The 27,881-nt window shown below is 39.9% G+C and overlaps 1 protein-coding gene across 1 annotated transcript; it reads right to left on the bottom strand.

Moving 5' to 3' along the window:
• Nucleotides 1–371: 371 nt before the first annotated feature.
• On the bottom strand, nucleotides 372–19,030 carry LOC111150612 (methyltransferase like 11B). Its single transcript, XM_022508111.1, is given in 5 exon segments — nucleotides 372–643; nucleotides 1,406–1,655; nucleotides 7,277–7,452; nucleotides 18,878–18,973; nucleotides 18,976–19,030. Coding segments are annotated over 5 exon segments (849 nt in total).
• Between the last annotated feature and the right edge of the window lie 8,851 nt (nucleotides 19,031–27,881).

The following is a 27,881-nucleotide window of genomic DNA, read 5'->3' as shown; positions in this document are numbered from 1 at the left end:
TAGCATGAGGGCAGAGAAAGGGGGTCTAGACTTGAACCCACCCATCCCGGGATGCTCCATAATGCAAATCTTCACAGACCAAGACAGTTTAGAATTTAACATTGATCCCTTTTCTGTTTTTGTGTTCACTTGTATAGTTTGGGTGTATACAAGCAGTTCTTAAAACAATTTTCCTGATGTTTCACTCTATATATCGTCCAGAAAATCCATTGGGTGTGTGCATGTCCTTATAAAATTAGTGGAAACTTGTACACACCACATCATTTCCAGACATGCATTGCATCTCTTCTCTCCATCACCCCATGAACTAGGAGGAGAGGACCTCTGCCCCAAAGCACCCTGTGCAGCCCAGCCCTGCATTCCACTGCCAGTCAGGAATGTCCATCATTGTGCAACGCGAACATCCACACCGGGACGCACTGCTCTGGAAAACCGTCCTGCTTCTCCTGGCCCAGCACCACCAGCCCACTCTTCCTAATGAGGCTCCAGAGGATGTCCATGTCCCGAGTCACAATGCCGTCAGAGAGATCGAAGAGACAGCCCTGCCGAGCCACGTTGTCCTTCAGTATGACGACACCATTTTCTTTCAGGCCAGCTCGGCACCGGGAAAGAAATGCAAGAAGGTCTTTATCAGTCAGGTGCCCTACAGGTGAGGCCAAGTAGATGGGGGAACAGGATGAAATGATGGGTGTGAGGGAGGAGAGTAGGAAGATAGGAAAGACCACAAGTCTAAGAATAAGGAGACCATTTGTTCATTCATTCACGAGTTACTTAAGAGCCTGAACTGATCTAGTTGCAGGAGACTTAAGAATTTAGGTAAGAGGACGGGTATCCTCTCTGAGGAGGCTCCGTGTCCCATCTATAAAATAGGAATTCGACTAGCTGGTCTATCTCACAAGCACAAAATAAACTATTGCCTAGCCCCTCAGTCCGTGCCATTGTCCCCAGACAACCCAATTTTGTCATCACTCCTCTGTGTCTCCTAGCCACACACACACTCACTTAGACCAAATTCTAATTCATTGCTACCTCATTTCCTGAGAATTTAAATCTAAGAAAGTCTAGTTTTGCCAATAAATGGGGATAAACTTTTTTGACCTCACTTTTTAAAGTTTTTCAAGAATTTGGTTTTCTTCTTAGAGTTAGGTTGGTATAAAGGCATTCCATCCCTGAAGATGGGAACTTTCAGGCTTGTAGCAGAGCATCTTAGGGGAAAGATTGGGAGGACCAGAGCTCTGGGGGTTTCTAAGATGCCTAAGTCTAGTTAACTGCTCTAAGCATGACTACAACTCTCTCTCCCTTTAGGTCTTTGCTTCCCCTCCACACATCCTCAGATTAGCCCCAGGTGTTGTCTTCTCTATCTGGGAAGGGGAGAGAGGCCGATGTTGGGCCGTGCAGCACTAACCAGAGACCCATTGAATCCAGATGACATCGTATCTGCCCAATGGGGGCGTGAATTCCTGCAGGCTGTGGCAGTGGTAACTTTCTACCTTGTCCCCATTGACCTGCAGATAGTTCTGGGCTTCGAGGAGGAACGATTCCATCATGTCCACCAGCTCCACACTGTTGAAAACCGGCAACAAGACATGCTTGCTGACCCTTCCTCTCCCAGAGCCGCAATCCAAGGCACAGTCTGTCCCAGCTCGCCCGGGGCCCTGCAGAAAGGTACCTTATGGAATACTTCAAATACAAACACTGACCCTGAGTCTAGGACGCTCCAATGACCTCTTTAAACTAACTTTATTTTGGTCAGTTTCACATAATAAAATGCGTTCTTTTAAATACACCACTCAATGAGTTTGAACAAAGTATACGGGCATGTACCCACTACCACAATTGAGTTCTAGAATACCCAGTTACCTTTTTCAAAAAATACCCAACCTTGCTAGCTTTCACTTTCTTTATTTTATCCAAATATAGATCTTCAAAAGAATTTCAAAGCCAGAAAGTAATATCTTAGGTCTAAAAACCTGGTAATTTTCTCAAGGAAATGAACCCCTGAAAGCCCTTTAAAAGTAGAATTGTATTAACTGCAAATATGGGTCAAGCCCACAGCTAAATGGACCTGCAGGGTGGCTTATGGCTATATAAAAAAAAAAAAAAAAAAGGAAGGAAGGAAGGAAGGAAGGGAGGGAGGGAGGAAAGAAGGAAGGAAAAAGAGAGGAGAGGAGAAGTGAGAGAAGAGAAGAAGAGAAGAGAAAGGAAAGGAGAGAAAAGAAAAGTAAAAGGAAGGAAAGGAAAGGAAAGGAAAGGAAAGGAAAGGAAAGGAAAGGAAAGAAAAGAAAAGAAAAGAAAAGAAAAGAAAAGAAAAGGAAAGAAAAGAAAAAAGAAAAGAAAAGAAAAGAAAAGAAAAGAGCAAAGCAGTGAAAAAGCCTTTCAGGCCAGAATTTTACTTCAAACCTAGCCCCAATGGCACACAGCCCTATCACATGGATAGAAGGTGTTTGCAGCAAAGTCTCCTTGTCTCTTTTCATGCTAGAAATAGTTTTCTGCCTTTATAAGAGAAATTACCTGATTTACTGGGCACAAATTCCCTCTAAAATTATTTTTATAAAGTATGTCTGTACACTAAATCAACTGGAGGTGAAGGATAGATAGGCGGTGCAGGGAGAAGCCAGCTAATGGAAACTTTCTCCAACTTGCTTCTACAAAGTAACACATACCTATACATACACATACACAGATATATATGTGTCATATGTATATACATATATATACACATATACATGAGTGTATATTATTCAGTGTCTATGCATTATCTTGTCTAGATTTCTTGTCATAAGGGATGACTGCTAAATATGTTTTGTGTTAAAAATTACAGCAATAAGATACTTATGTTGCCAATCAAAATCTTGAGAAAGACTGCTCTTGTTTTCACAGCAACTAAGGATTTTAAAAAAACATTTGTCTAAGGATCAAGAGGTGATATTTGAGCAGAAGGAAACAGCGGAAATGCTCCTTTCTAGTCTACCCAGGAGGCCTTCTTCACATCAATAAAGTCACAAGGAAGAACAAAAAGTGAAGCAGTTGTGGCTTCTTTTCAAATGGAATCATAATAACCATGATTTATCAAGTGCTCATACACAGAAGCTCTTTGCGTCTGTAATAACTATAATAATCAAAACAATTCCATAAAATCATGATTATTCCCACGTTTGAAGCTGAGGAAACTTAGATTTCTAATACCACACAGTAATGGCTGAATTAGGGCTTGAACACGGAACTGCTTGAATCCAAACCCAGTTCTGCCTTAGCGTTGTCACCTCAAGTACCAACCCCGATTCCCTCAGTAGTATCTGTCTAATGCTGTGTTGAACCAAATCATAAGGCTTCAATGAGACTCAATGAAGGAAAGAGTTCTGTGATTGTCTAGTAATGTCTGCCTTGTGCATGGGAAGGGGAAGTGGAAGTGCATGTTCCATGGGTTTGCCATTCCTACTTACACTATGTCACCTCCCTCATTCGGGTATTATAACGTAAACTAGTTCAGAAAAATAAAAAAGGCCTAAGTTAAAGATTTGTATTGTTAACACCAAAATGAAAACATCTTTTAAGTAAATCTGTTACATAAACAAGATGAGGAAAGTATAGGGAAATTCATTTAAGTTACTGAAAATGATGTTACTAGAAATTTATATGCTCAATTAGAGATTATAACTACAAATTTTTCCTACCGTTACTTGGCTTTAAGTCTCTATGGATCATGTTGCTCAGGTTATCGTAGCAAGTAGTCTTAGGATTAAACCACAGAATGAAAAAGAGGGCTCAGAGACCTGTGCCAGAGGAGTGGAGATGATAAAAGCTTTCCTCCTTTATCTCAATGAACCACATAAACACAAAGCTGCTCTGGCTAATGGGAGGTAGGGCCTCACCCACTCACCCTCCCTATCATTCTCCCAATAAGACCTTGAAGGATCTTAGCAAAACCCTAGAGTTTTTAAAGCATTCATGTCTAATTTCCCTACTTTTTTAGACAAAGAAACCAAGGTTCAGAGAGGTGAAAGGTTTGAGATAGAATTCCCTTGAAAATTCTCACCCTTGGAGTTGTATTTTTCTCCAATTTAGATGTGTGATTTTTATAGTTACTTTTGAAACAATGGTTATTTACAAATACATTAAGGTACCCTTCACCCTAATTGTGTGTACCACAGCTCTTACCACTATTGCCTAGTTCTCGTTATCTACTCTACATGTACTGGCACTGTCTCCCCGATCCTGGCACCAAATTTCACTCTCTCTTTCACATGCAACTCCTCTGGAAGGAGTATTTAAAAACAGATCTCAGGGACATCTCCTGACTCTTGGACACTATGGCTGCCCCCATTGAAAGCTCATGTCTTTCCATGAATATGACTAGACCTACACACAATGTATGATTTCAAAACAAGACGTTTTGTTATTTTCCTTTTTTTAATTGAAAAATGCTTTTATTATATAATGACCTTGAATAAATATTACATCTAATATTATGCTTATTTTTTATTATGTTGAGTAAGCCACTCTATAGTACATCATTAGTTTTTGATGTAGTGTTCAGTGATTCGTTAGTTGTGTATAACACCCAGTGCTCATCACAGCACGTTTTGTTATTTTCATCGTCACTTACGATGCTGTCTTCCTATGTATGGATTCATATAAAATAGCAAAATGCTGTTGCGAATTTCATTTCCGTTTTGATTCTGCCTATATATTTTGCTTCGAAGAACATCATTTTAAGTTCATCCAGTGGAGTTTAAAACTAAAAGGAAAGTGTTAAATGCCACCATATAAAAACCATGAAATAGAACAAGTGAGACCCAGAGTTTTTAGTCATCTAATCTCTGCAAGAGGTCAAAAGATAAAGAACCACCGAATACTGGTTACTTTGTAGAAACTGCTGCTTTCCCACTAGAAGGCTAAAACGGAGGAAAGTTATCGGCCATGCCATTGACATCATCCTGGTATCATGTGTTTGTTTGCTAAAGCAAACATATTTGAAACAAGTTTAAACACCTTTCCCACTGTCCTGGGTCACTAAGTGGTGAAAGGAAGGCAAAACTTTGTATTAAACAGTCTGCCTTTTCCCAGTTGACAGGAGATAAATCATGTCAGGTACTCGTATTCCCTAGCATCTTGTATCTTGACCTGGATACTAATTTAGCAGATTATTAAGGTCAAAGCACCAAAATATCATTTCTTTAAAAAGACTGTGTGCAGTTAGTTAGAGGTCACTGCTTCACAACGAGCCTGGTCCATTGAGAAGGACTCCTTGTATTTGTTTGAAAAGAGCAGGCTGGTTTTTTCCAACATAAATATGCAAGCATAAGGCTGTTTCCTTTCCCAGGTCCATGGGCACGTGTATGGGCTGTCTGACCAGCATCCCTGTGGTCAGCGTGGCATTCCACTCGGAGTGACAGGCAGCTGGATTACAAACTAAGCTTCTCAGACGCACTGGGATCAAAGTCGGCCTCGCCCCAAGGCAAGCAGGAGGGATTGCTTTCGGCCAGGCTGGAGGAGGACTGAGGTCTGTGGCACACACACACACACACACACACACACACACACACACACAGAGAGAGAGAGAGAGAGCAAGGATTTTTCTGCTTCATGAGACAAATGGAAAAATATGTTGTGGCTAAGAGTAAAGAGTTTGGTGTCGGAAGACCTGGTTGGGCTTCAGCCCGGCTCTGTCTCTCACCAGCTCCATCACCTTGACAACTTATTTAACATGTCCAAACCTCAGTTTCCACAACTGGTAAAACAAGGATAATGACAGTACTTACCTTCTAGAATTCTTATGGAACCTAATCAAGACGGTACCTCTAAAGTGCTTAGCTGAGCGACTATCTCAGAAAAGCACGCCAAGAAATCAGTCAGCAACACTGATTAGAAATACTCCGGTTGCCCTGACCTATACAGAGCCACAGCCATCACCTCCAGCCGTACCGTCCCTCTTGGCGGCGCCTGACGCTCACACAGGGGCCCCAGTGGGTGCTCCATCCTGATCCAACTCTCTCTGCTCAGGCACTTGGGGCTCCAAGGAGGATGGGTGTGAGGTGAACCTCACCTCAACACTAGGGATATTCTTAACAGTGTGCTTCTAAGGAGCTTGGCAACCTAACCCAAATACTTATTTATAATGTTTATTTATAATAAATTTATTATAAATTATTATTTATAATGTTTACTTATAATGTTCCTTTTTTTTTATTTAAACTCAATTAATTAACATATAATGTACTATTGGTTTCAGAGGTACAGGCCTGTGATTCATCAGTCTCCTATAACCCAGTGCTTTTATCAGAATAAAATGGGCTCCAAATTTCCAATAGATGACTTCAAAATGAATCAGGATGAAACCCGTTTGCCAGTTAGGACTTTATGGCTTCAGCAGGACCAATAGCAGCTTTATTGTGTCCGCAGCTCCTAAGTTTATTCTAACAACTGGATGAAGTTCCTTAAGCTGTAACAAACATATTTTATGAAAGCCTATTAGTAGTAGTAGTAGAAATAAATTAGATTTATTGGATGATAATTATGCACAACAAAGCAAGCACTTGATACATATTATCTCATTTAATCTTCACATTATCCTATGAGGAAGGTTCTAGGGTTATTCCCTAGTCACAGGTGAAAAAACTGAGACTTAGAGCACTTAAGAAACAATTCCAAGGTTGCTTATACACTAAATAGAAGAACCTCATGACTCTGAAGACCAAGTTTTTGGCCACCACACTACACAGTCTGTCTCTGTGGGGTGGGGGGGTGAGGAAAGAGTTTCACCCAAGACCAGAGCTACAGAGAGACCACATTCTTTCAAGGCAAAGTCTGCACTATGTATTAAATAATATAAAGAGATTCTACTGTTCTTATCATTTTAAAACCAAGCATAAGCATGCATTTCTTTACTATATTTAATTTGTATTACAGGAAATCAATAAATGGCCCCAAGATCCCAAATGGCATTCTCATCAATCATTTTGGTGTCAACTATTTCATCTGTGAGAGTCCAGAAAGAGATGTCTTCTTAATCACCAAATTATAATATTAGCACTGCTGGTTCACCTTCCCCTGAAGCATAAGAGATTAGCTGGTACTAGGATGATGAAATGCCAAGTGGGATGAACCAGTGGTTCGATGCAACCCATCCTTTCTCAACATCTTAAAGCAGACTTTCAGGCTAAACTCTTGGCTGAGCTATATGGCTTCAATATGACTTAAATGACAACACAGAAGCATGTCAGTGCAATGTTTGCAAAGACTTTGCTTCTTATCAAGCAGCAGTTGGATAACTCACCCCAACATATTTCCTAAGAAATTCCCGAGAAGCCTGGATATCTGGCTTGGACAGTTCAATGAAATTTCCCATCATACCCTCTTCTGTAGCAGGTACTTCTTGGTAGAAAAGTTTAGCTCTGGCATAGAACTGCATCTCACCATTGATGATTTGACTTGTTAAAGCATACAATTTCACTGCAAATGAAATATTATTAATATTTATATGACAGAACAAGTTCATTCTTAACATACATTGAACTGTCTCTTAGAAGCCTGTGAATTTGTGCCATGAGGAAAGGCATAGTAAGAAGACCTAGGTTTGAGTTCTGGTTCAGAGACTTACTATGTTACCTTAGGAAAACTTCTTAACCTCTCTGATCTTCAGGTATCTCATGCATAGTGGCATTTTTGTGACTTACTAACTCTATAGTTTAATGGAACTTTAGTTTATTACTGTATTTTCTAGAAGTTTAACAGCATTTACTATAATAGAATGAAGACGGTCACAAGCTTCATAGTGAGTTTTATCTTTGAGCTCCAAATGTTTTATGAGAACTTAATCATTAACCTTTACTTCTAATCACAAGGTACATTCAGGGTAGCTATTTTTTTCACCACTTTTTAAAGCAACTCATACTGAACTGTTTCTTTGTACCAACATTACAGAAGATGTGCTTGAGCTCTTTCTTCTGAAAATAAAATAATAAAAAAGGATAAAAAGATTTGTTGAGCAACTATTCTGTACCAGGTAGTATATTAGGCACATTCGCATATACTGTGCCACTTAATTATTTAAGAAACCATACAAGGTATTATTTTAAGAGATTTATTTTTAGAAAAAATATGTACTCCCATTTCTAAAGAGTAAATATGGATGTATGTGTTTTTTGTAGACAAAAGTGCACCTCTTTAGATATAAAATATTCTCATTAGAGGACATTCAGAAGGAAATGATAGCAGAGGAAAGGAAGGTAATTCTGATTCAAGTCTGTAGGCTGAATACATGCATTTATCTTGCCTTTCCCCATATTCCTCCCAAATTTTTTTAATAAACTCAACACATAACAGCGAAGAAAATGAGAGGAGTGCCACTGATGGATTCATGATTTCAACAAATGTTTGGAAGACAAAAAGCAGATGGAACAAAGCTAAAAAATTTTTCAGTCTTGTATAGATGCAAAAGGAAATAAGAGTTAGTCAAAAATCTCTCTGCAAGCCAACCAGTGAGAGGACAAACACACCCTCCCAAAAGCAACTGGCAGCACAGCTATAACCCTGGGTGAGGGAGTGTCTTCTTTAAAAATTTTTTAAATTCAATTAATTGCCCAAGGAGACCTAAAGCAGTTAGTGTTAGGATCCTGGAATACAACTCATTTTAGCATATATATGAACCCAAGCATCTCATCTGCTCACACAGATCAGAGTCTGGTAAGATCTACCTATACATGTACAGCTCTTTGTCGTCCTTTCTTTTCAGGGGAGACATATTTAACAGAGGAAACCTTCTCCATTACCTAGAATCATTGAACCTGTCCTTATCCCTAACTATGGATAAAAAAGATTTCTAAACATGTGAGGGTAAAACAGCAGTCTGAAAGAAAAAGATAGAGATAAGCCATTAGAAATGACCCATAAGAAAATAGAAATAATTCAGGAAGTAGATGAGAATTTAAACCAAAACTAAACAGAAAAAAATATAACCTTGGTGCGATATGAGAACTGGTGCATCCATAAACCAAAAATAAGATGCCAAGAAAGTGATAATTCAAAGAATAACAAAGAATTCTTAGAAATTAAAGTTTTGATTACCAAAAACTTTGGAATAGAGCATTGAATAAATTTTTCAGAACATAAATAAAAAGACAGACATGAAATACTGAGGTAAATAGATTAGAGCTATAAAGACTTAATTCAGGAGGCCCAAACATCAAGCCAATTAGAATTCTCGATAACAGAGAAATGGAAGGAGGAAAATTATTAACAAAATAATAGAGGAAAATTTCCCAGAGCTGGAAGTGATTGTAGGGTCCAACAAATAGTGAGCAACATGTATTTAATTTACACAAATCCTTAGGAAATTTCAAAACACAAAGAGTAATAATCCTAGAAATAGAAAATCCTAAAGTTGTTTAGAAGGGGAAAGGTGGTTGACCTTCAAGGAGGGTTGCCAGATTTAGCAAATAAAAATATGAGACAAGCAATTAGTTTTGAATTTTATATAAACAATAAGAATTTCTTAGTATGTGTATACTTGAAATATTGTATATTTCACAGGGCATACTTACACAAAAAATTATTCATTGATCATTTAAAATTCAAATATATCTGGAGTTTTATATTTTATCTGGCAACTATATTCAAAGGACTAGAATCAGGCTTATAACATAGGTCTAATCAGAGCACGGGGAATTATATGCAGCTAATGAATCATTGAACACTCATCAAAAACTAATCATGTACTAAACAGTGGTTAGCTGAACATAATAAGAAAGAAAGAAAGAAAGCAGAGAGAGAGAGAGAAAGAAAGAAAGAAAGAAAGAAAGAAAGAAAGAAGAGCCGAGACCAGAAAATAGGGTCACCTGGCTGGCTCAGTCAGTAGAGCACGTGACTCTTGATCTGGGGCTTGTGAACTTGAGCCCCATATTGAGTGTAGAGATTCCTTGAAAATAAAATCTTTAAGAAAAAAATAAATACTAGAAAACAAAGAAGGAATGCCATCAATATTCTGAGAGAAAATTATTTTGAACCTAAAACTTAATACCCAGTCAAACGTGGAAGAATATTTACCTACCACGGATTCATTCTTCAGAGTTTCTTGAAGCTATATTCCAGCCCAATCAAGGTGAAAATCAAGACAAGGTATGTGTCAAAAGACAATGAAATTAACCCAGGAATCCAATGAAAAGAAATCCCAAAATGATAGATACTTATCAGATCTGGAAAGAAATCAGTCTTTATTACAACAGAAAATATAGGCTTCAGAAACATAAGTTCATCCAGAAGTAGAATGAATTGGATTCTGGGCAATAGAGTAAGAAAGAATCAAAGATACATTAGTTATATTCTAAAGAAGACATATTTTTTTATCTCAACCATCACAAATAAAAGACAGGTGAAAACTCCAAACAAAATATATAACAGTACAAAAATGTTATGATATAAAGCAAATCAAAATAAACATAATTTTCAGTAAAAAAAGAGTATATGAGAATCTATTTAATCTTAACTGGAATCATTTTTATTCAAGTAGCACCGAGGTTGTGAAATTGGACTAAGGCACTACTTGGTTCTTGATTGAATAAAAATTACATAGTCCCAAATTTTGATTTTAAAAGTTGAAAATCCAACAAACACCACTTATAATGTTTCATTATAATATATTCCATCTATGGAGTTACACTGGTATTTTCCAACTCAAAGATGTTGGAGCCAATTTTTGGACCTTTGAATGGTCATGAGTATGCTGAAAGGGATAGAAGAATCAGTTCCAATGTACACTTTCTAGAGACTAACAATATTATATGCTATAGTTCCATATATATTAACTGTTACAGATTTTTTTAAATACAAATCTTTTAAAAGAATTAAATATGTAGATGCTTTTTGCCATTTTATACACATATTAACAACTGAGAAAATACGTTAAAAGGAGAGTCCTCAGGTTCAAAACATTGGGAACTACTACCCTACACCGATCTCTCTTCTCTAGCACTTAGTAAAGTGTTGTGTGAACAGCAGGTAGCTCAATAAATTCTACAAGGACAACAAAAATCAAGCTTAGTCATCCCAATACCATGAGTGCTCCAAATTCTCCTGTGTATCTCAGAAAACCTGTCTAGGAAATCACAGCTCATAGACTCTTCCCCAACTTGCATGCTGCCTGGGACCACAAGCAAGCTAGAGCCCAGTACTCTCACTGAGCCAGCCAAAGCAGCAAAGCAGCCATACTCATCACCACCTGCTTAAGTCAACTAGTTGGTGAAGTCTATTAAAACCCTTAATCTGGAAATGGGAATGGTCCATTATGCCAGCAACACTTAGACCACAAGTGAATGCCAAGCCCAGCAGGGGTCAGATTCAATAGGTAGGTTTTTATGGTTATGGGCTTCAGTTCTCATTTTCACCTAATTGACAGGAGCATTTCACTAAAACGATATATGAGGTGTCATGGCCAGCCCCAGGTTCCCCTCTCTTGGTAGTTCCCGCAACAGTGCAAGTTGACTCAGATAAGGTAATCAATCATCAGCTTGTGCCTTTTTAGTAAAGGAATACACTAGCAGCTCATTCTTGTAGGATTGCAATGTCTCTGTGAAATTTGGGGTAGTCTAAGACAGAGTTCTTGATATAGTTCTATTCATTCTTGATATAATATGGTACTTATTTCCTGACCTACACTATGGGCTGAACTCCCAAGACCCTTGCAATGGTTCACCTGTTACAAAAAGGAAAGTAGAATACACATTAATTTGCCCTGAAGAAGAATTCGGATCTTGTGAACTCCCTAAGGAAAATTTTGTTAATAGCTAAGTGCTTATACCTGCTGAGTATCTTCTTGTCTTTTGTTTCCTTCTTCTTCCTTTTTGTTTTTCTAAACGGTTGGTCTAGATTTTTTTAGACTTTGTTCCAGATGTTAAAACTGTTTGTCAACTAAAAATTGATCTGAGAGAATAAGTAGGTTAAGTTGAGAGATTTAGTTTGAAATGATTTGAGATAGGATAATGGATCATGTTAACCTTTTGTTTATAAACGGGGGGAAAAAAAGCCCAATAGGAGATGGTTTCATGAATGGTAAGACCTTCCATAAAAGAGATTTGCAGATGAGAACTTCCCAATTTAGCCATTAAAGAATTAATGGTAAAAATGGAAAGAAGGAAAGAAGGAAGTTAGGCAGGCGGAAAGGAAGGGAGGGAAGGAAGAAGTATCTAGGTATCATGGAATATTATTCAACCACAAAAAAGAAGGAAATCCTGTCATTTATGACAACATAGATGGACCCTGAGGGCATTATGCTAAGTGATAGAAGTTAAACAGGAAAGACAAACAAGGTCTGGTGAGTTGGAATACTAGAATACTTGTGATTATCAAGTCTTGGAATTGCCCTGAGGGGCCCTCTAGGTTTGATTTACTCCTTGGATGCTTTAGGTATCTGGTGGTTTTGATCTCTAAAATAATGTGCTACCTACCCTAAAAGCCTTCAAGTGCTGCTTCTTTTTCAGCTGAGGGCTAGTTCAGCAGTTCCTAATTCTTTCCAGGCTTGAACACAAATGAGGTGACCAAAGGGAGGGCAGGAGGGACAACACACTTTCCCCGCTTCAGCAAGGACCTGCCATCCCACGCCATATTCTCTACCCACTTGGCTGAACATCTTCCCAACTCTCTTTCTTGAGAGTTCTACCTCACCTACTATCAAACTTTAGAAGTCTACAAGTCAGGCTAAGATAGTGGGGGGAGATTCCTCACGGTGAGATGTGCACTGGAACCATCAGACCTGATTCGGCAGTCGCCATGTGTCCTGTGCACCTCGCCAGCAGCCTGTGGGAGTCTCTAGCACTGTTTCCATATTCCGCAAAAACACTCTGGGTGGATCTCTTGCCCACATTGAATTCTTCAGGCTAAGGCTGTCTCTCACTTGTGTTTGCAACCTCAGCACTTACCATTATGTTTAACACATAGCAGGCCTCTTTTGAATCTCCACTGACTAAATGAATATGGCTCACTTTCTGTTCTTTGAATAGCATGCAGGTTCAACAAAGGAGAGAGTGGCTAGAGGGAAAAGCTGACATAAGGGACACAAGTTACACTTTTCGTGTAGTTTCTATCTAACCTCCTAATTAGGCATATCCACATAATGAAACATAGTAACTGCCACTGACCAAACATGGACGTATGCACTACCTATGCTTAGGGTTCACACCTAACAGAACAGGTAAGATAGATGCTGTCACCTACGGAAGAGCACAAGACAGAAAGAGCTAAATTACCCAAGACTGAGTAGCTACTGAGAACATAACCAGAATTTAAACCCAGATCGAGGGGCGCCTGGGGGACTCAGTCGTTGGGCGTCTGCCTTCAGCTCAAGTCATGGTCCCAGGGCCCTGGGATTGAGCCCCACATCAGGCTCCCTGCTCAGCGGGAAACCTGCTTCTCCCTGTCCCAGCCCCTGCTTGTGTTCCCTCTCTCACTGTCTCTCTGTCTGTCAAATAAATAAATGGTTTTTTTTTTTAGATTTTTTAAATTTATTTATTTGACAGACAGAGATCACAAATAGGCAGAGAGGCAGGCAGAGAGAGAGGGGGAAGCAGGCTCCCTGCTGAGCAGAGAGCCTGATGCGGGACTCGATCCCAGGACCCTGAGATCATGACCTGAGCCGAAGGCAGCGGCTTAACCCACTGAGCCACCCAGGTGCCCCAATAAATAAATCTTTTAAAAAAATAAATGAACCCAGGTCTATTTAAATCCAAAACCCGTATCTCATCCCTCTCATGCCATGTGTGTATCTAAAAGTCTGCTAAATAAAACAAGGTATCTGGTTCTCCATTTCTTTAAAGCAAATAATCTTGCAGCATCTGCATTGCAAAGGTAACAGCAAATGTTTGAAAACGTATCAGTCTCCAGTGAGTTGTGCAGCCGTGCCTCCACAGGGGTAAAATCAATTTGAAAAATGCCAATGGTTATATGCTGAGTTTTGTTTGGCAGTCCCACGTGTCTTATGGGAAGTGTTTTTATTTGTTAACTCTGGCCTTTAACTGTGTTGCCAGACAGGTGACCATTGTTGCAATTTCCTCCTTAGAGACCGATTCTTGTAGAAAGAGGTAAGGGAAGGGGGGGTACTAAAAATTGGTGGGTACCTCTTAGGCACCCGGCCTTATACTAAGCACTTTCATATTAACTCTTCACATTATCTGTTTTAATCCTCATTATGATAACACGAAACTGGGGGTAGAGTCATCATTTTGCCCATGAGTGATGAGAGACTCAGAAAGATTTAGTAATTTAATGTCACATAGAAATCACGTGTCATAGCCATGTCCCACCCCCTCTGTATTCTGCTAAACTGTGGAACCCCTGTCCTAAATGTGAAGTTAGACGAAGCCTTTAACAACGCGCAGGAGTAATAGACTCTTACTCCGTGTGTGATCAACAAACGGTCACTGACTTCTATGTACTCGGAAGTACATTGTGGAGAACGCTAGAAGGATCCTTGAGGGGCTAACCTGTAGAAACGTCTCTGCTGGGCCTTAATAAGCCCCGTGAACACTGCTTCACCAACTGGAGATGTATACAGTTGTTATTTCCTATTTGGTCGCCAACAACCACCTTCGGACAAATCACTCACCCCAAGCCCCCAAGTGCCCTTGTGCAGGTATAACTAGGTTACATGACCCTACTCACTGGCCTGCCTCTCTTGTTGATTATCTCAGTACAAAGCTAATGTTCCTGTCAACAAATAAACATAGTAAACCTTCCATCACTGCCTACATAACTCAAGTTGCCGTTTTCACTGGGAGGCAACATGATTCTGAACCTCAAAAAAAGGCCGACTCTGGAGTCAAACTGCCCCGGTTCTAACCTTGCTTCCCCACGCACAGCCACATGACCTCCAGTAGGTCACTTAACTCCACGACACATGGGCCCCGCAGACATAAGGGGCGGAAAAGAATGGTACCACCTAACGGGCGCGCCGTCAGGAGTCACTGACTTAGGAATGCGCAGAGCACTGAGAGCAGCAGCCGGCTTACTCCCGTTTCTTCCTGCACAGTGATGTGTTCGATGACACGGCCAAGCCGTTATAGGGAATTTGTGTCAGGCATGCTCTTGCTTCTCCACAAATTTCTGAATCTGGTCAAGGATATTCCAGCAAACGTCCCCATGACTGAATGTCCCTGCACAGTGTGCTTGTGGGACCGGCCACCTAATGCAGGCAGCTGGAAGGAGGAAGGCAGGAAAGAAGGAATCAGAGAGTCTGGTTAGCCACCGTCCTTCCCATAGTTACCCCAAACAACAAACTCTCTGTGCAGGCCCTACAGTAGCCTTTCCCTAACCTTTTAAAAGAAGGGCTTTACTTTCATTTCTATGAAGTTTTGAAACCACCAAAGGAGGGGAGGCCAATTCCAAGACACTTGAGCGGAGCTGAGGAGAGAGCGCATCTACTGGCTAAGTTTTCATTTCAAACCAAAAAGCTCACTATCCCCTGCTGCCTGAAAAGTCCCACACAAGTGCACTGAGCTTATCGTCTTTGGTAACGCCTGAGCTAGGGAAGACCATCTGGTAGCACTGGAAGAGGTCTGGCTCCGAGGAAGAAAAGGAAAACTAATCCTTACTGAGTATTGGCTATTTACTATGAGCAATTGCTTTTAATGCTTCCAACTGCCCTGAGGAAAATGATACTCAAAGACTTTAGCAACTTCCAGGGGTGAATTTCTCTATCAGGAACAGTGTCAGAACTTGAACTCAAAACTTTAGTGCCCTGAAATTAATTATTACTAGGAGGCCACTTGATCTGCTGTGAACAGATATGAAATTCTTTCTATGTGCCAGGAACCACGGTAAATGCAAAATTCTGTAGATATAGAAGAGGACAAGATAAATGAGTCATGGGAACTAGAGTCCCATCAGAGAACTAATATAGGTAGGTACATGCGTTCCATAAATAGACGTTATAATCACCTAGGGGAGAAAACCAAGGGTTAAGTAAGATATTCACAGGTCTGGGGAAGACTTGTGATTGGATGAAAGTCATACTAGCAGGCGAGACACACGTGCTGGTTCCTTTCTGCCCCTTGAAATTAGCTTAGAGTCTCCTGAAGGTGCTTTCGCATCTGTCATGAGAAGAAAACCCTGCAAAAAAAAGCCGAGTATTCATAGGGCTGACAGCTTGCCTTTCCTGTAACCTTAATTTAAACCTTTTAAGGATTAATAAAAAATTATTTGTTGATTTGCCTTCATTACCAGTTTATAAAATTCTGAAGAACAGATACCGTGTCTAATTGTTTGAATCTTCTCCAGGACATTAAAGAGCTCTTTGCACAATGACAGAGTTCCATAAAAGTCTTTTAATACTAAATTGAACTCATCAGAAAGTAGAAGGGTCTGGTGTTTCTATCTCTAGAAATCAGTGTTTCTCCCTGGCAGAAGCGTTTACCAGAGACCACACATTACATACACTATGTCATGTTGCTCAGCAGCCCTGCAGTTTGACAGGGCCACACAACTGGTTCTGGGCGATGGTCTCTAAGGAGATGTAATGTATGTCCTTCTGGGACACAATATTTATGGGCTATTAGGGAAAACTTCAGCTCCTGGCTTCCCTTACCAAAGTGACTAGCAGTGTTCCCAGTCATGGAGCCTTTGTCATCCTAGATCCCTGAGTGTCTATGTGGAACACAGCCTCCACCCCCATAATGCATGTTGAAACGATACAGCAAAAATGTAAACTTTTATGTTTGGCCATTGAGATTTTAGGGTTAGTTTGTTACTGCAGGATAGCGTAGTGCATACAGACTAAAATAGCTCCCAACTGCTAAAATCAAAGAGACACCATGGATGGGGCCACCTCGGTTACTCTCAAGGGAAACGAATGTCTAGGCTGAATCATCCCAGTCAGAGAAAATAAGCAGTACCTGTTTATGGAAAACTGACTAAGTGAGATGGATTTGTCTTTGGCTTAGAGATGGACTAAGGTTTTCAAAGAGTGTTAATGGGAACTGATGGGAGATATCAAAGTGCCTCAGGAGCCATTTGTGAGGCAAAGAGGACAAAGCAGGGCACACATCCTGTCCCCAACCCTAAAGCAGAAAATTTTCACTTTTTCCTATTTCACACTGGGCTTCTATAGGAGACGCTGTCAAAACTTTGTTCTTATTAATATTTTTGGTAAAGATTGAAAATTATTTATAAACCACCAGCACAGTCACAGAGGAGAAAAATCGGTATAATCAGAACGACTTTACTGATTAAAACAGGGATTGAGACGAAACATAAATTATACTCTCCTTTTCCAGAATTAATTTTCCACTGATTTTCAGAAGATACTGTTTTATTCTTCCTTTGTAACTCATCTTCAGCTACTTTCAGAGGGGAAATCTCTCTCATAATTAACATTTGGCTGCCCTCTGCCCCTTGGTGAGTATCTTAGTAATTTTAAGTGATAGCTTTTCCCAGTCTACGGCAGCTCAGCCACTAAGATGTTACTGAGATGTGGCACACACAGGCTTTAAGAGTGTCTCTGGGAAAGCAGTGCTCTGCTCTGTGTGGAACAACCAGGACAGCCTCCCCTTCCAAAGGGACTGCTCTAGTTTTTCCATTTGGATACAAATGAGACGCATGACACATCCTTAAAGAATTACTCATGGGCTGTGTGACCTACGGGAAAGAGCCCTTGTCTTAGTTTCTTGCTTTGCTATCTGAATGAGATCTGTCTAGGTTAGATTTCATCATCTCTGAATTTTCTATTCCCCATTTGAAAAATTAAGATGGGGGACAAGGGTGCGAAAGTGGGAGGAGAAAAGTAATCATATTATCCTATCCATCCCATGGTGTAGCTGTGAGGATCAAACAGAATCATAAATAAGGAAATTCTTAAGAAGCATTGTATAAGATGAAAGCATTTGTAGGTCTAGAATTAAAGATCCCTTCATAAATGGATTTATAAAAAGAAAACTTGGTAGGCTGCTAACAACTAGTTTCTTGAACGCAGTACAAACAATTACGTAGCTCCTACCGTGTCTGGAAACCCTGGCCACATCAAGTGCACAAAGGGGCTTTCAGATAGCCTTAAGAAAACAGACTCGTGCTGATACATACTGGTCCTGCTTTCATTGGGAGAAAATATAAATCAAAGGGGGGACACTTCACTCTTTAATCGCAAGTTATTTCCTCTTTGGCGCTGTTAAGGGTTCCTTGAAATAACCCCATTCACAGAGGCTAAGAGAAATAGTGGAGCAAACCCGATAAGCTTTTTATTGCCCTATTGTCTAATTCCCTGAAAACTGGAGGAAATAGGGAAAAGAGAGACAGACCACTGCCCCAGGTTTTTTGTTAATATTCAAAGACCAGACTAAAACCTGCTCCTTTTCGGTTCTCTATTACTGTGACTCAGGAAAGCCAGAAAGGATCATGCAGAGTGTGGGCTCATGTACACACACACACACACACACACACACACACACACACACACACAAAACAAGGACACCTCGATCTATTACTGTTTAGTCTTTCTTTTTATCTCTTAGCTGACATATTACTACGTTAATACTCTCATCTTTGAGTTACCTAATTTGCCCCCCTCTCAATTGTGGCAAATATTTTAAAAGTCCTTCAAAACTCAGGAAATGGATTTCTGTACGGCTGGTAGTCGGGCAAACCGACACGCAGGGAAGAAAATCACAGTTCTTGACAGGGCGTGGGCATCGCAAAGCAGAGACCCGGACTTCCAAACAGCACCTGATCTTTGCACCTGGCAAGAAAGAATGACGTGGAAACGTTTAAGCCCCCTGACATCGGCTGTAGGTTCTTTTTACATGAAAAGTGTAAGAAGTGTTCTAACTTCTCTTGCTGAGGTCTCAGGACCTCACAAAGTCCCCCTTTCTTGTCCCTTATCTAGTAGCTCTGACTCACTTACCCAGGGGAATTTTTTCCAGCAGGTGGAGATAGCTCTGAAAGAAGTCATTGCGAATGGCTTTGTGGAGGATAAAGGACATGCTATGTCGACAGAGTTATCGTCAGCCTTCTGCCAGCGGGATCTAAAGGCAAAATGGGCTCCCAGGCGGGCCATGGAGAGGGGGCTGATAATTATTCCTACAGAGAAAGGGAACTTGCCCGGCTATTTCTTTGAATTAGCCTTCTCTTCCGACACGAGCTTGAGACTGTCATTTTAAACCAGCCCCTGTCCATCCATATCAGGAGAGGCTGTCATGGGGGCGTGGGGGAGGGGCAGCAGACTTGGAAGGTCAAGCTCCTGGCACATCCCCTGTCTAATAACTTGGGCGACACCGCTTCAAGCCAGCAGGTGCTAAGTAAAGATGAAAACAGGCTGAGTGAGATCCTACTTCATCCAGGAAAAAGCAACCTTCCCTCTTTACTTGCCACTTCAAACCGGGAGGAGCACAACCCGCTAACACCCTGACTATTTGCTTTAATTTGATTCCTAAATTGGTACGGCCTAATTTCCATTTCAAAGCATAGGAAATATTTTGCAGGAGATTCTGTTTCCTGATTTCCATCACTCGTCCTGGAACACAGAATCCTCAAGCTACAAGGACCCTTCAAAGTCATCCTAGCCAACCAGGCTCCTCCCATCAGGGCAATCTCGCCCAAATCTTTTCATAGAGGTGGATATGCATTTCCTATTTTTAAGGATTTTTCAAGGGACACAACTACATGAAAGCCTGTTTTGATGTTAAATACCCATCTCTGCCAGCAAACCAAACACTCCATCCAGTTTGCTCTAAACAGCGCCTCATCATGTACGCCTGTTTCTTCTTCTCTCTGTATCATGGGGATGATTTTCCTCATAAGTACTCAGTTGGTTTCTGTACTTCTGGTCGTCCCTCTGGGTCCATTCTCCACTCTTCCCAGACACTGTGTACCTCAGAGGCTGACCTGAATTGACAATGCCAGAGGATTCTTTGCCTTCTCAGTTCTAGTTGGGTTCAGCCAATAGGTAGTGACAGCAAGAGACTGGAGGAGACTGAGCTGATATATTTATGGCACGGGCACTTTCCCTGTGGAGATGCCACAGGCCGACTGCTTCCTTTGGTGGAAAGTCACAGCTCCAATCTGGCATCTTCTCATACAGACATCTTGTCCTACTTCTGCTAACTGCTCCCTCCTTTACGGCTTCAACTCTTGGGGTAGTGATGTGTCAGGCTGCCACAAGCCCTGGAGTAATGCACTATTCCTTGCAATTTTGCTGTATTTACCTATACCTTTGTAAATAGTCCCTTTATCAAACTTTCAACGTGCAAATGCCATCTGTTTCCTATAGGAAACATGACTACCATTTTATCCCCGTAATGTCCCTAACAGGAAAGCCCATAAGAACTCAATAGTCTATTGGACCCACATCATGTGTGACCTCAGACCACCCACCAACTCCAAAGGTAGTAGATACACACAAACACACACACACAGATAATCCAATGCACACAGATAGGCAGCCTCTAAGATGGCCCCTTCTCCTGCTTGATATTCACACCTTTGTGTTATCCTTTTTCTTCAAAGTGGGATAGACTTACTAACTCACTTCTAAAGAATACAATATGGCAGACATGACAGGATGTCACTTCCAAGATTAGGATATAAAAAGACTGTCTTGGACATTTTCTTTTGCTCTGTTGCTTGCTTGCTCTGAAGGAAGCCAGTGCCTGTTGGGAGCAGCCCTATGGAGAGGCCCCCAGGGAAAGGAAACTGTCTCAGTGTAACAGGGCTGGAGTGTAAGAGGAGGAACTAGTCTACCAACAATCCTGAGTGAGCTTGGAAGACCTTCCCCCAGCCAACTTGGTAAAAATCCCTGAGCCAGCTAAGCTACGCCCAGTTGCTGACCTACAGAAATAAATGTCTCTTCTTTTAAACCCCTAATTTTGGAATAATTTGTTTCAATACAGCAATAGGTAGCTAGTTCACACATCATCAGTGGATGTTTTCTAAGATGTGGAATCCAATCATGATCTTTCCTTACGTTTAATTTACATGTTAATCTTACAAGGAAATAAGGATTCCATGTGTTTGACTCTGACTTATTTTCCTAAGCTTCTACTTTCCCTTTTCCCCTCCATCCATCTCAAGGAACAGCCATTCAGTTTTAATGAAGTTTTCCCCAACCCTGGCTTCAGGAATTGCCCTAACTGCGATCCAAGTTATCCATTTTCCCCTTGCTGCAGCGTGTGGTTCATGAAAGAGAGCAACATCCCATCCTGAGCCAATCAATTCAGTGTTGTCCCAAGTCCTGTTTTCAGCTGGAAGCTGATACTTTATCTCAATCTATTGTTGTTAATGCCAGCTTCAGTTGGGTTGATGAGGCATGAAGTCTCATCTAACACAAATGCCATCCTGCCTTGTTTATACTCAGTTCTCATGAAGATGGAGATAAAGGAGATACCAAACGGAACAGGGAAACCGAGTGAGCATTTCGTGGTGCTGGGGGAAAACGATTTGACTAAGTTAGAAACTCATTTCCACCACTTGGGCAACCTTGATGAATTCTTAGGTTCACTTCCCTCTTTTGTAATAGGAGGATAATGATAATAGTGTGTATCTCATATAATCACTATGAGGACTAAATATACTTCGTTTAAAACACCACAGTGCCTGGCACAGAGTATATTTTCAATAAGTGCTAGGGATTATCAGTATGATCTTTGGAAGAAAGTTATAGGTCTTGAACATACTTTGTCCATATGGCTCTTCTTGGGTTATTTTCAGTGTGACACTGCCTCTCACCTACCATGAAATTTCACCACCTACCCAGGACATTATTTGTACTGGATGCATTTCTAAGTTGAAAAGAAAATAAATCCAAATGAAATGTGCCATTAGAGCTCATTCATCTATCCTTCAGAATTTTCTATTGCTGTAGGGAAAACTAAACATCAGCAAAAGAAAACTAAGGGATCCTCCTTTGTTACTTTGTTTGTCAATACATTAATAGGAGGCGGGTTCTTAACCTCAACAGCAGTGATGTCTTGACGACATTTCATATGCTGAAAATGTTGGGATATGTCGTCCTCAGAGAGACCGGCAGTCACTGACCTCAGCCACCCAGTGTTCTTTATTCTGCAACGGATATTGGCAAGTTTCTCAGCTTTTACATAAAGAACGGATTTATTTCAGTTCTTTATGGGCATTAATTACTTGTGTTTGGAGAAAGTTTATTAAGTGCTCTAAGATCTCCGTATTTCAAACCTGTAACTCCTGAGCGCGGATGAAAGACTGATTGGTCTACAAAATGCCTTGTCAGCTTCTGTTTATCTCTGTGAGTCATGTTACGTTTTGTGACTATTTCTCATACTGGTACAGCTGGCACCAGTTTCTGGCTCATTGCATTTGTTTCCTTATGCAAATAATTTTTCCTTCCCAGCTGAAATGCTCTATTTGTTACCACCTCACACCACTCACCTATATTCACAGAGAGAGTGAGGGTAAGATCTAGATCTTTACCACAGGAATCTAATTTTCAGGCAGGAAAGGAAAGCCACGAATTTAGAAGAAAGAAATATGCAGTAACAAGAGAAGGTGGGAACTCCGAATTTATTCAGATTGCTTTGCCTTCTCACAAGGGATCATGAAGAGAGAGCCCCAGAAGTAAAAAAAGATAAAGGAAAAAAATATATAGAAAATATATTCATTCAGTAGTATGATAAGCTAAATATTTTGGAAATCTCACAAAATGTAAACTACCTATCAAATTAAAATTCCATACTTGAGACTGAAAATTCAGCAAAGTAGGCAAAATAAAGATATTTTAGGTCAAGACTGAATTTATCATTCATAGACACTTACTGAAAAATTAACTTAAAAAGTCTACTTCAGGAAAAGAAAATGAAGACAGTGTATAATTAGTACAGGAATGGGTAAAAAGATTACTAAAACAGGATAAAGCACCAAAACAAATCTATTCATATATAGTAAGTTGCTATAAGACAAAGATAGTATTGCAATAGAGAAAAAAGTATTTTCAGTAAGAGTCCCGATGTTGTACAAATTGGATCCCTACCTTGCATCCTGCACAAACCAACTCCAGGTGGATTGAAGACTTAACTGCAGAAAAGCACAGTTCTAAAACTCTTTGAACAAATTATAGGAAAACATATTTAGGATACCAGAGTGAAAAAGAATACCTTTTTTAAGATGCAAAAAACAAAAACCACAGGGGGCACTTGGATGACTCTGTCACTTAAGCATTTGCCTTTGGTTCAGGTCATGATCCTGGGGTCCTGGGATGGAGCGAAACCTCAAGGTGGGAGGTCTGCTTCTCTCTCTGCCCCCTCCCCTGCTTGTGTTTTCTCTCTCTCTCTCAAATAAATAAATAAAATCTTTTTTAAAAACCAGGAAAAGAATTAATTAATTTGACTAAATTAATATTTGAATAATGAACTTCCAGTCATCAAAAGAAACCAAAAAGAAAGTGAAAAGTCAGCTAACAAAAAGAGCAAAAAAATACTTAGAACATCAGTAATCAATAAAAATTTGTGTACTAAATAAAGAGTTCCTACAAAAGAATAAGAATAATACAAATAATCCTATAGGAAAAAAGATGAAGAATAATATATACAGGTTGGCGGCTAAAGCAAGGCTGAAGTAAAAGCACCTGAATGAAGATTCCCAACCTCAACCCAGGGAGGTAGACTTAGACAGCTAAAATAATAACCCAAAATCAGTGAAATTAAACTTAGGATAAAGTCATCACTGTATAGTCTCATATACATGTTTTAGTGAAAATTAATAATGAGAATACAGGATAAGTAATTCTGCTTGATGAAGTCAATGCTTCTTTCTGCTAACATGAGCATGGAAGTAGACTTGAAGTGAGAATGATACAGCAGGATGAAAAATAGTTAAAAAACGGAGCAACTCAAACTGACTGCCAGGCCTCATTCCTCCTTGGACTGGTCATACAGAGAGTTTGCCTCTTTTTTATCTTGTTTTGTTTAAGAAACAGGGACCCAGTAAATACCACTGATTATAATTTGGAAGTCGTTAACAAAGCCCATTACCTGTCTGTGGCTGGACTAAATGGTACAAGAGTCAAGTTTCGACGACTATTTTCATGCACCACAGAACTTCATAGAGTACAGAAAGGCTGTCTGTTGGGTATATAAAACAATTAGATTCGAGGTTAGCAGACAGGTTTCAACCTCACATTCCTCATTAAACTAAAATGGAGTGTGAGGTAAGTGACCCTTTGCAGCTGAAGAAATATTTAAGCCCATAGTTTTCAGGTCAAGTCATTCAATTTAACAGATGGAAAGGCTGGAGTGGCCCTTGAAGGACTTCTTCCTGTCTTCCTGAGGAGGAGAAGAATTCAACTGGGCTGCCTAGTTCTCATTAGGGGGTTTGATTCCCCAAGCATTTAAATTAAAAAAAAAAAAACATATTCACATTTGTAATAAAGGGAAAAAATGTCCCTGCCTAAAACATCTGTTTGGGGTATGAGTGTGTGAACTTTTCTCTTTACCCTCACTTACTGTTAGTTAAAATCATAAAACATTATGTAAAAAGTATATATGTTATTGTATTATAGATAATATAAATTATAGGACACTTGACTTCTTATCAAAAATCTCCTTTAAAATATCATGAAGCTTGATTTCACATAATTTCCATAATTTCCTATTTCAATAGGACTTTGAATAGGTAAAAGTGCATAGAACACTATCTAGACAAATCAATCCTTGCACATTTCCCTTACCCAAAAAATACTAGATAATAATTAATATAATAAAATAAAATTATACTTCTTTTCTTCATCTTAGTTGAAGAGTTAACAAGTATGACGAAGTCTCAGACTGACATCTCATGTTTCGGTTTTCAACCCTTATTTTCTGTTTCAGTAGGAAGACATATTGAGGAAAGAAGTTGAAATGTGGATTGGAATGTAAAGAAAATCTGCCATATCAGTACTAATAGGTCTTCTTGAAAGATTAGGGGCTGAGCACGATGAGGTGGACAAGCAAGTAGACTTGGCGTCCCCACCCTCTCACGGGCCAGAAGAGCAGACTTTAATTTTTATACATAGAATTCTGTGTAGGCTTACCTTTGAAAACAGTGCCGTGCTCCCATCCCCTCCCTTCATCATACTTCCCTTCTACCCGATATCCTGGTGCCTACTTAATTTGCCCCTGGGTTTCTACTCAACAATGTTTTCATAAGTACATGAACCTCCATACTTACCCCATCGTGCATTTAGCAAACTGGGTTTGAGGTTAAGAATGCTTTGTAAACTGGTCTCGGACACTGTGGAACTGAGCATAGGTCAGGACCAGACAGAAATTTTTAGGAGCTGTAAGTACTGAAAGGAATAAGCTGCCCCATCACAATATACACTACAAAATAAAATATTCTCTCTCTCTGGACTAAAACAAGCATTCATGTTACCACCTAATGTTATCAAATGTAGTATACTGTGCAAGCTTCAGATTATTTTTTCTTTTTAAGAATTAGACAGTTATAGAAATACAGTGAGGAACTCTACCCTAACCTAATTGCTCTGCTGCCTTCCTTGGAAAATATGTATATTAATGTGGTTAATACATATTAACTACATTAATGTATATAAACTACATTAGTATATACAAACTACATTAATTAATAAACTACATAAATTAATATAATATATATATATATACACATATATGATATGTATATATCAGCTAATTCCATGAGATGCAATGATAGCAGCTCCAACTTTCATTCTCACTTTGAGTTCCCTTCTCCTTTCCAGGGCCTTGAAATTTCCCCATTATTTTTAAGCACAAGAAAGTATATAAAATTTGTAATTATTGTCAGGTGCTATAAAACATACCATAGACTGGGTAGCCTAAACACAGACATTTATTTCTCATAGTTCTGGAGGCTAGGAAATCCAAGGTTCAGGTACAAACTGGTAGACCCATTCTTTATTTCCAATACCTAGTACTCTGTCATGATTTAATCCATTCAAGAGAGCTATGAAATGGGAAAAAAAGGTCAAAAAAAATCTGTCATATTATCAGCAAAGTAGAGAGACAATCTTATTGTTACAAATTTCCATCTCAAATTATTTTAATGAGGCTCTCCTATGGGAGAGGGGAAAAAAATACCTCTAAAATATGCAAGCTGTCCCGGGCCTGGGAAAGCAGACACAAAATAGTTGAGATGGCCAAAGGTTGTCACTGGGGACTAGGGATTAGAACCTGGTCAAAGCAGCAAATAAAAAAAATTTAAAAAGCTCTTAAAAGAACCTGACAAGGGAAGCTTAAATCTTATTTAAGGGGTTGGGTTGTACTAAGCCTTGAAAAATTCAATCCTCTGGAGGACTATATCTCACTAAGAAAGCTCCATGTAAGTTTATCATGTATCCAACACCTAGACATTGGGCCTTGGAGACCACTAGGATAATATTTCCTCTGGATTAGCACTGAAGCTTGGAAGTGACATTTGTACGAGGCATACTTTAAACTCTAGGGCTTTTCTGATTACAAAATGATAATTTGGAGGGAAGAAAGTGCTTACTGCAGAGAGAAGTCGCCATGATTTATAGGGGTTGGACAGTCTTCCTTTTTCACACAGGGTAACTTCTTAGACCAAATATGTTTTGCTTTTCCTTTTGTTTTTAACCAAAGTTGTCTTTTGATTGATATGATAGATAGAACATATTTGTTTTAGCTCCACCATGTCCAAAAGAATGATTGTATCAATCCTGGTTACAGGCGACATCACAATTCATTTGCACGCATCGCACAGAAACGTTAGTGTGAAATGCCAGAGTGAGGCTCGGGTGAGCCCCGCAGCCTCACCCACCGTCTGGCCCTTCGCTGCACAGACTCTGTAGATGACTCTCCAGCTGCTCTGGGTCTCTGATGAAAGCCAGACAAAAATGGAGTGATGCTGAAAAGCTGTCCCTCCTTTGCTCCTGGTGCATCTATCAAGATCTCTGGGATCACTGTGAAAGCTCCTATCATTCCAGTTATAAAGGTACTTTGGGTGAATTAAATATCTAGTGACAACCAACGTCATAAACTACTTGACTCCCTTGGGTCATTTTTCCAGGCTGACATTAATAGTGCTTTGGCCAGCAAGTGTATTTTGTGCAGTTGGGAACATAGATGGGCTCAGGGATGTCATGTAAAATAGTGTGTCTGTTAGCACTCGCATGTGGACATCCAGGCTATCTAGAGAACAAGTAAGGCAGACTTGCATGTGAAGCCAAATTAAACCTTCTAACTGTCTTTCCACTTTATAACTGCAGGCTGGACTCCTAACTGACTCATCTCTTTCATAAATCTGTAAAACCCGCCAGCGGCGGGACTGAGTAACAGATGAGGGCTACATCACAGCAAATCCATCACCTCTGGTAGAAAAACAACTCCTAGATTTACTGACGAGGCCAGGAAAATCATCATTATACAGAGAATTCTTCCCTCTCAAAATAAAAATGAATCCTGAAACCAAACATCAGAAGCCCACCATCAGCCAGAAGATTGTTTTACACGTCACACATTCTACAGAACAAAGACGAGAAACCTGGTACAAAAAAACTCCTGGCGGTGACTCACTCATGCACGCTCTCTCCTCCTTGCTTCTGCCATTTTCCCGTTGCTCATTCCCTGTTCCCTCCACATCTCCTACACTTTGCTTTATCTGGACTCTGGAGGTTTTATCAAGGCCTGAAAGTCGTCATAGGTTTTTGAGGTCTGTGAAAGTTCTGTATATACTCAGAATAGTTTTACCAATTATTTTAAAAATTAGGATATACACACTTTTAGGAAACCATGAAGATTGGTGTTTCTTAAGCAACTCTAGAACCACATTTAAAAATCAGCATTAAAGGGGGTAGGAGAAGAGTAAATGAAACAAGATGGGATTGGGAGGGAGACAAACCATAAGTGACTCTTAATCTCACAAAACAAACTGAGGGTTAATGGGGA

Source organism: Enhydra lutris, unplaced genomic scaffold (assembly GCF_002288905.1).
Source record: "Enhydra lutris kenyoni isolate GAN:26980312 unplaced genomic scaffold, ASM228890v2 scaffoldscaffold24, whole genome shotgun sequence".
Taxonomy (NCBI): Eukaryota; Metazoa; Chordata; class Mammalia; order Carnivora; family Mustelidae; genus Enhydra; species Enhydra lutris.
Note: the sequence above shows the minus strand (reverse complement) of the source record. Positions and strands in the feature narration are given on the sequence as shown.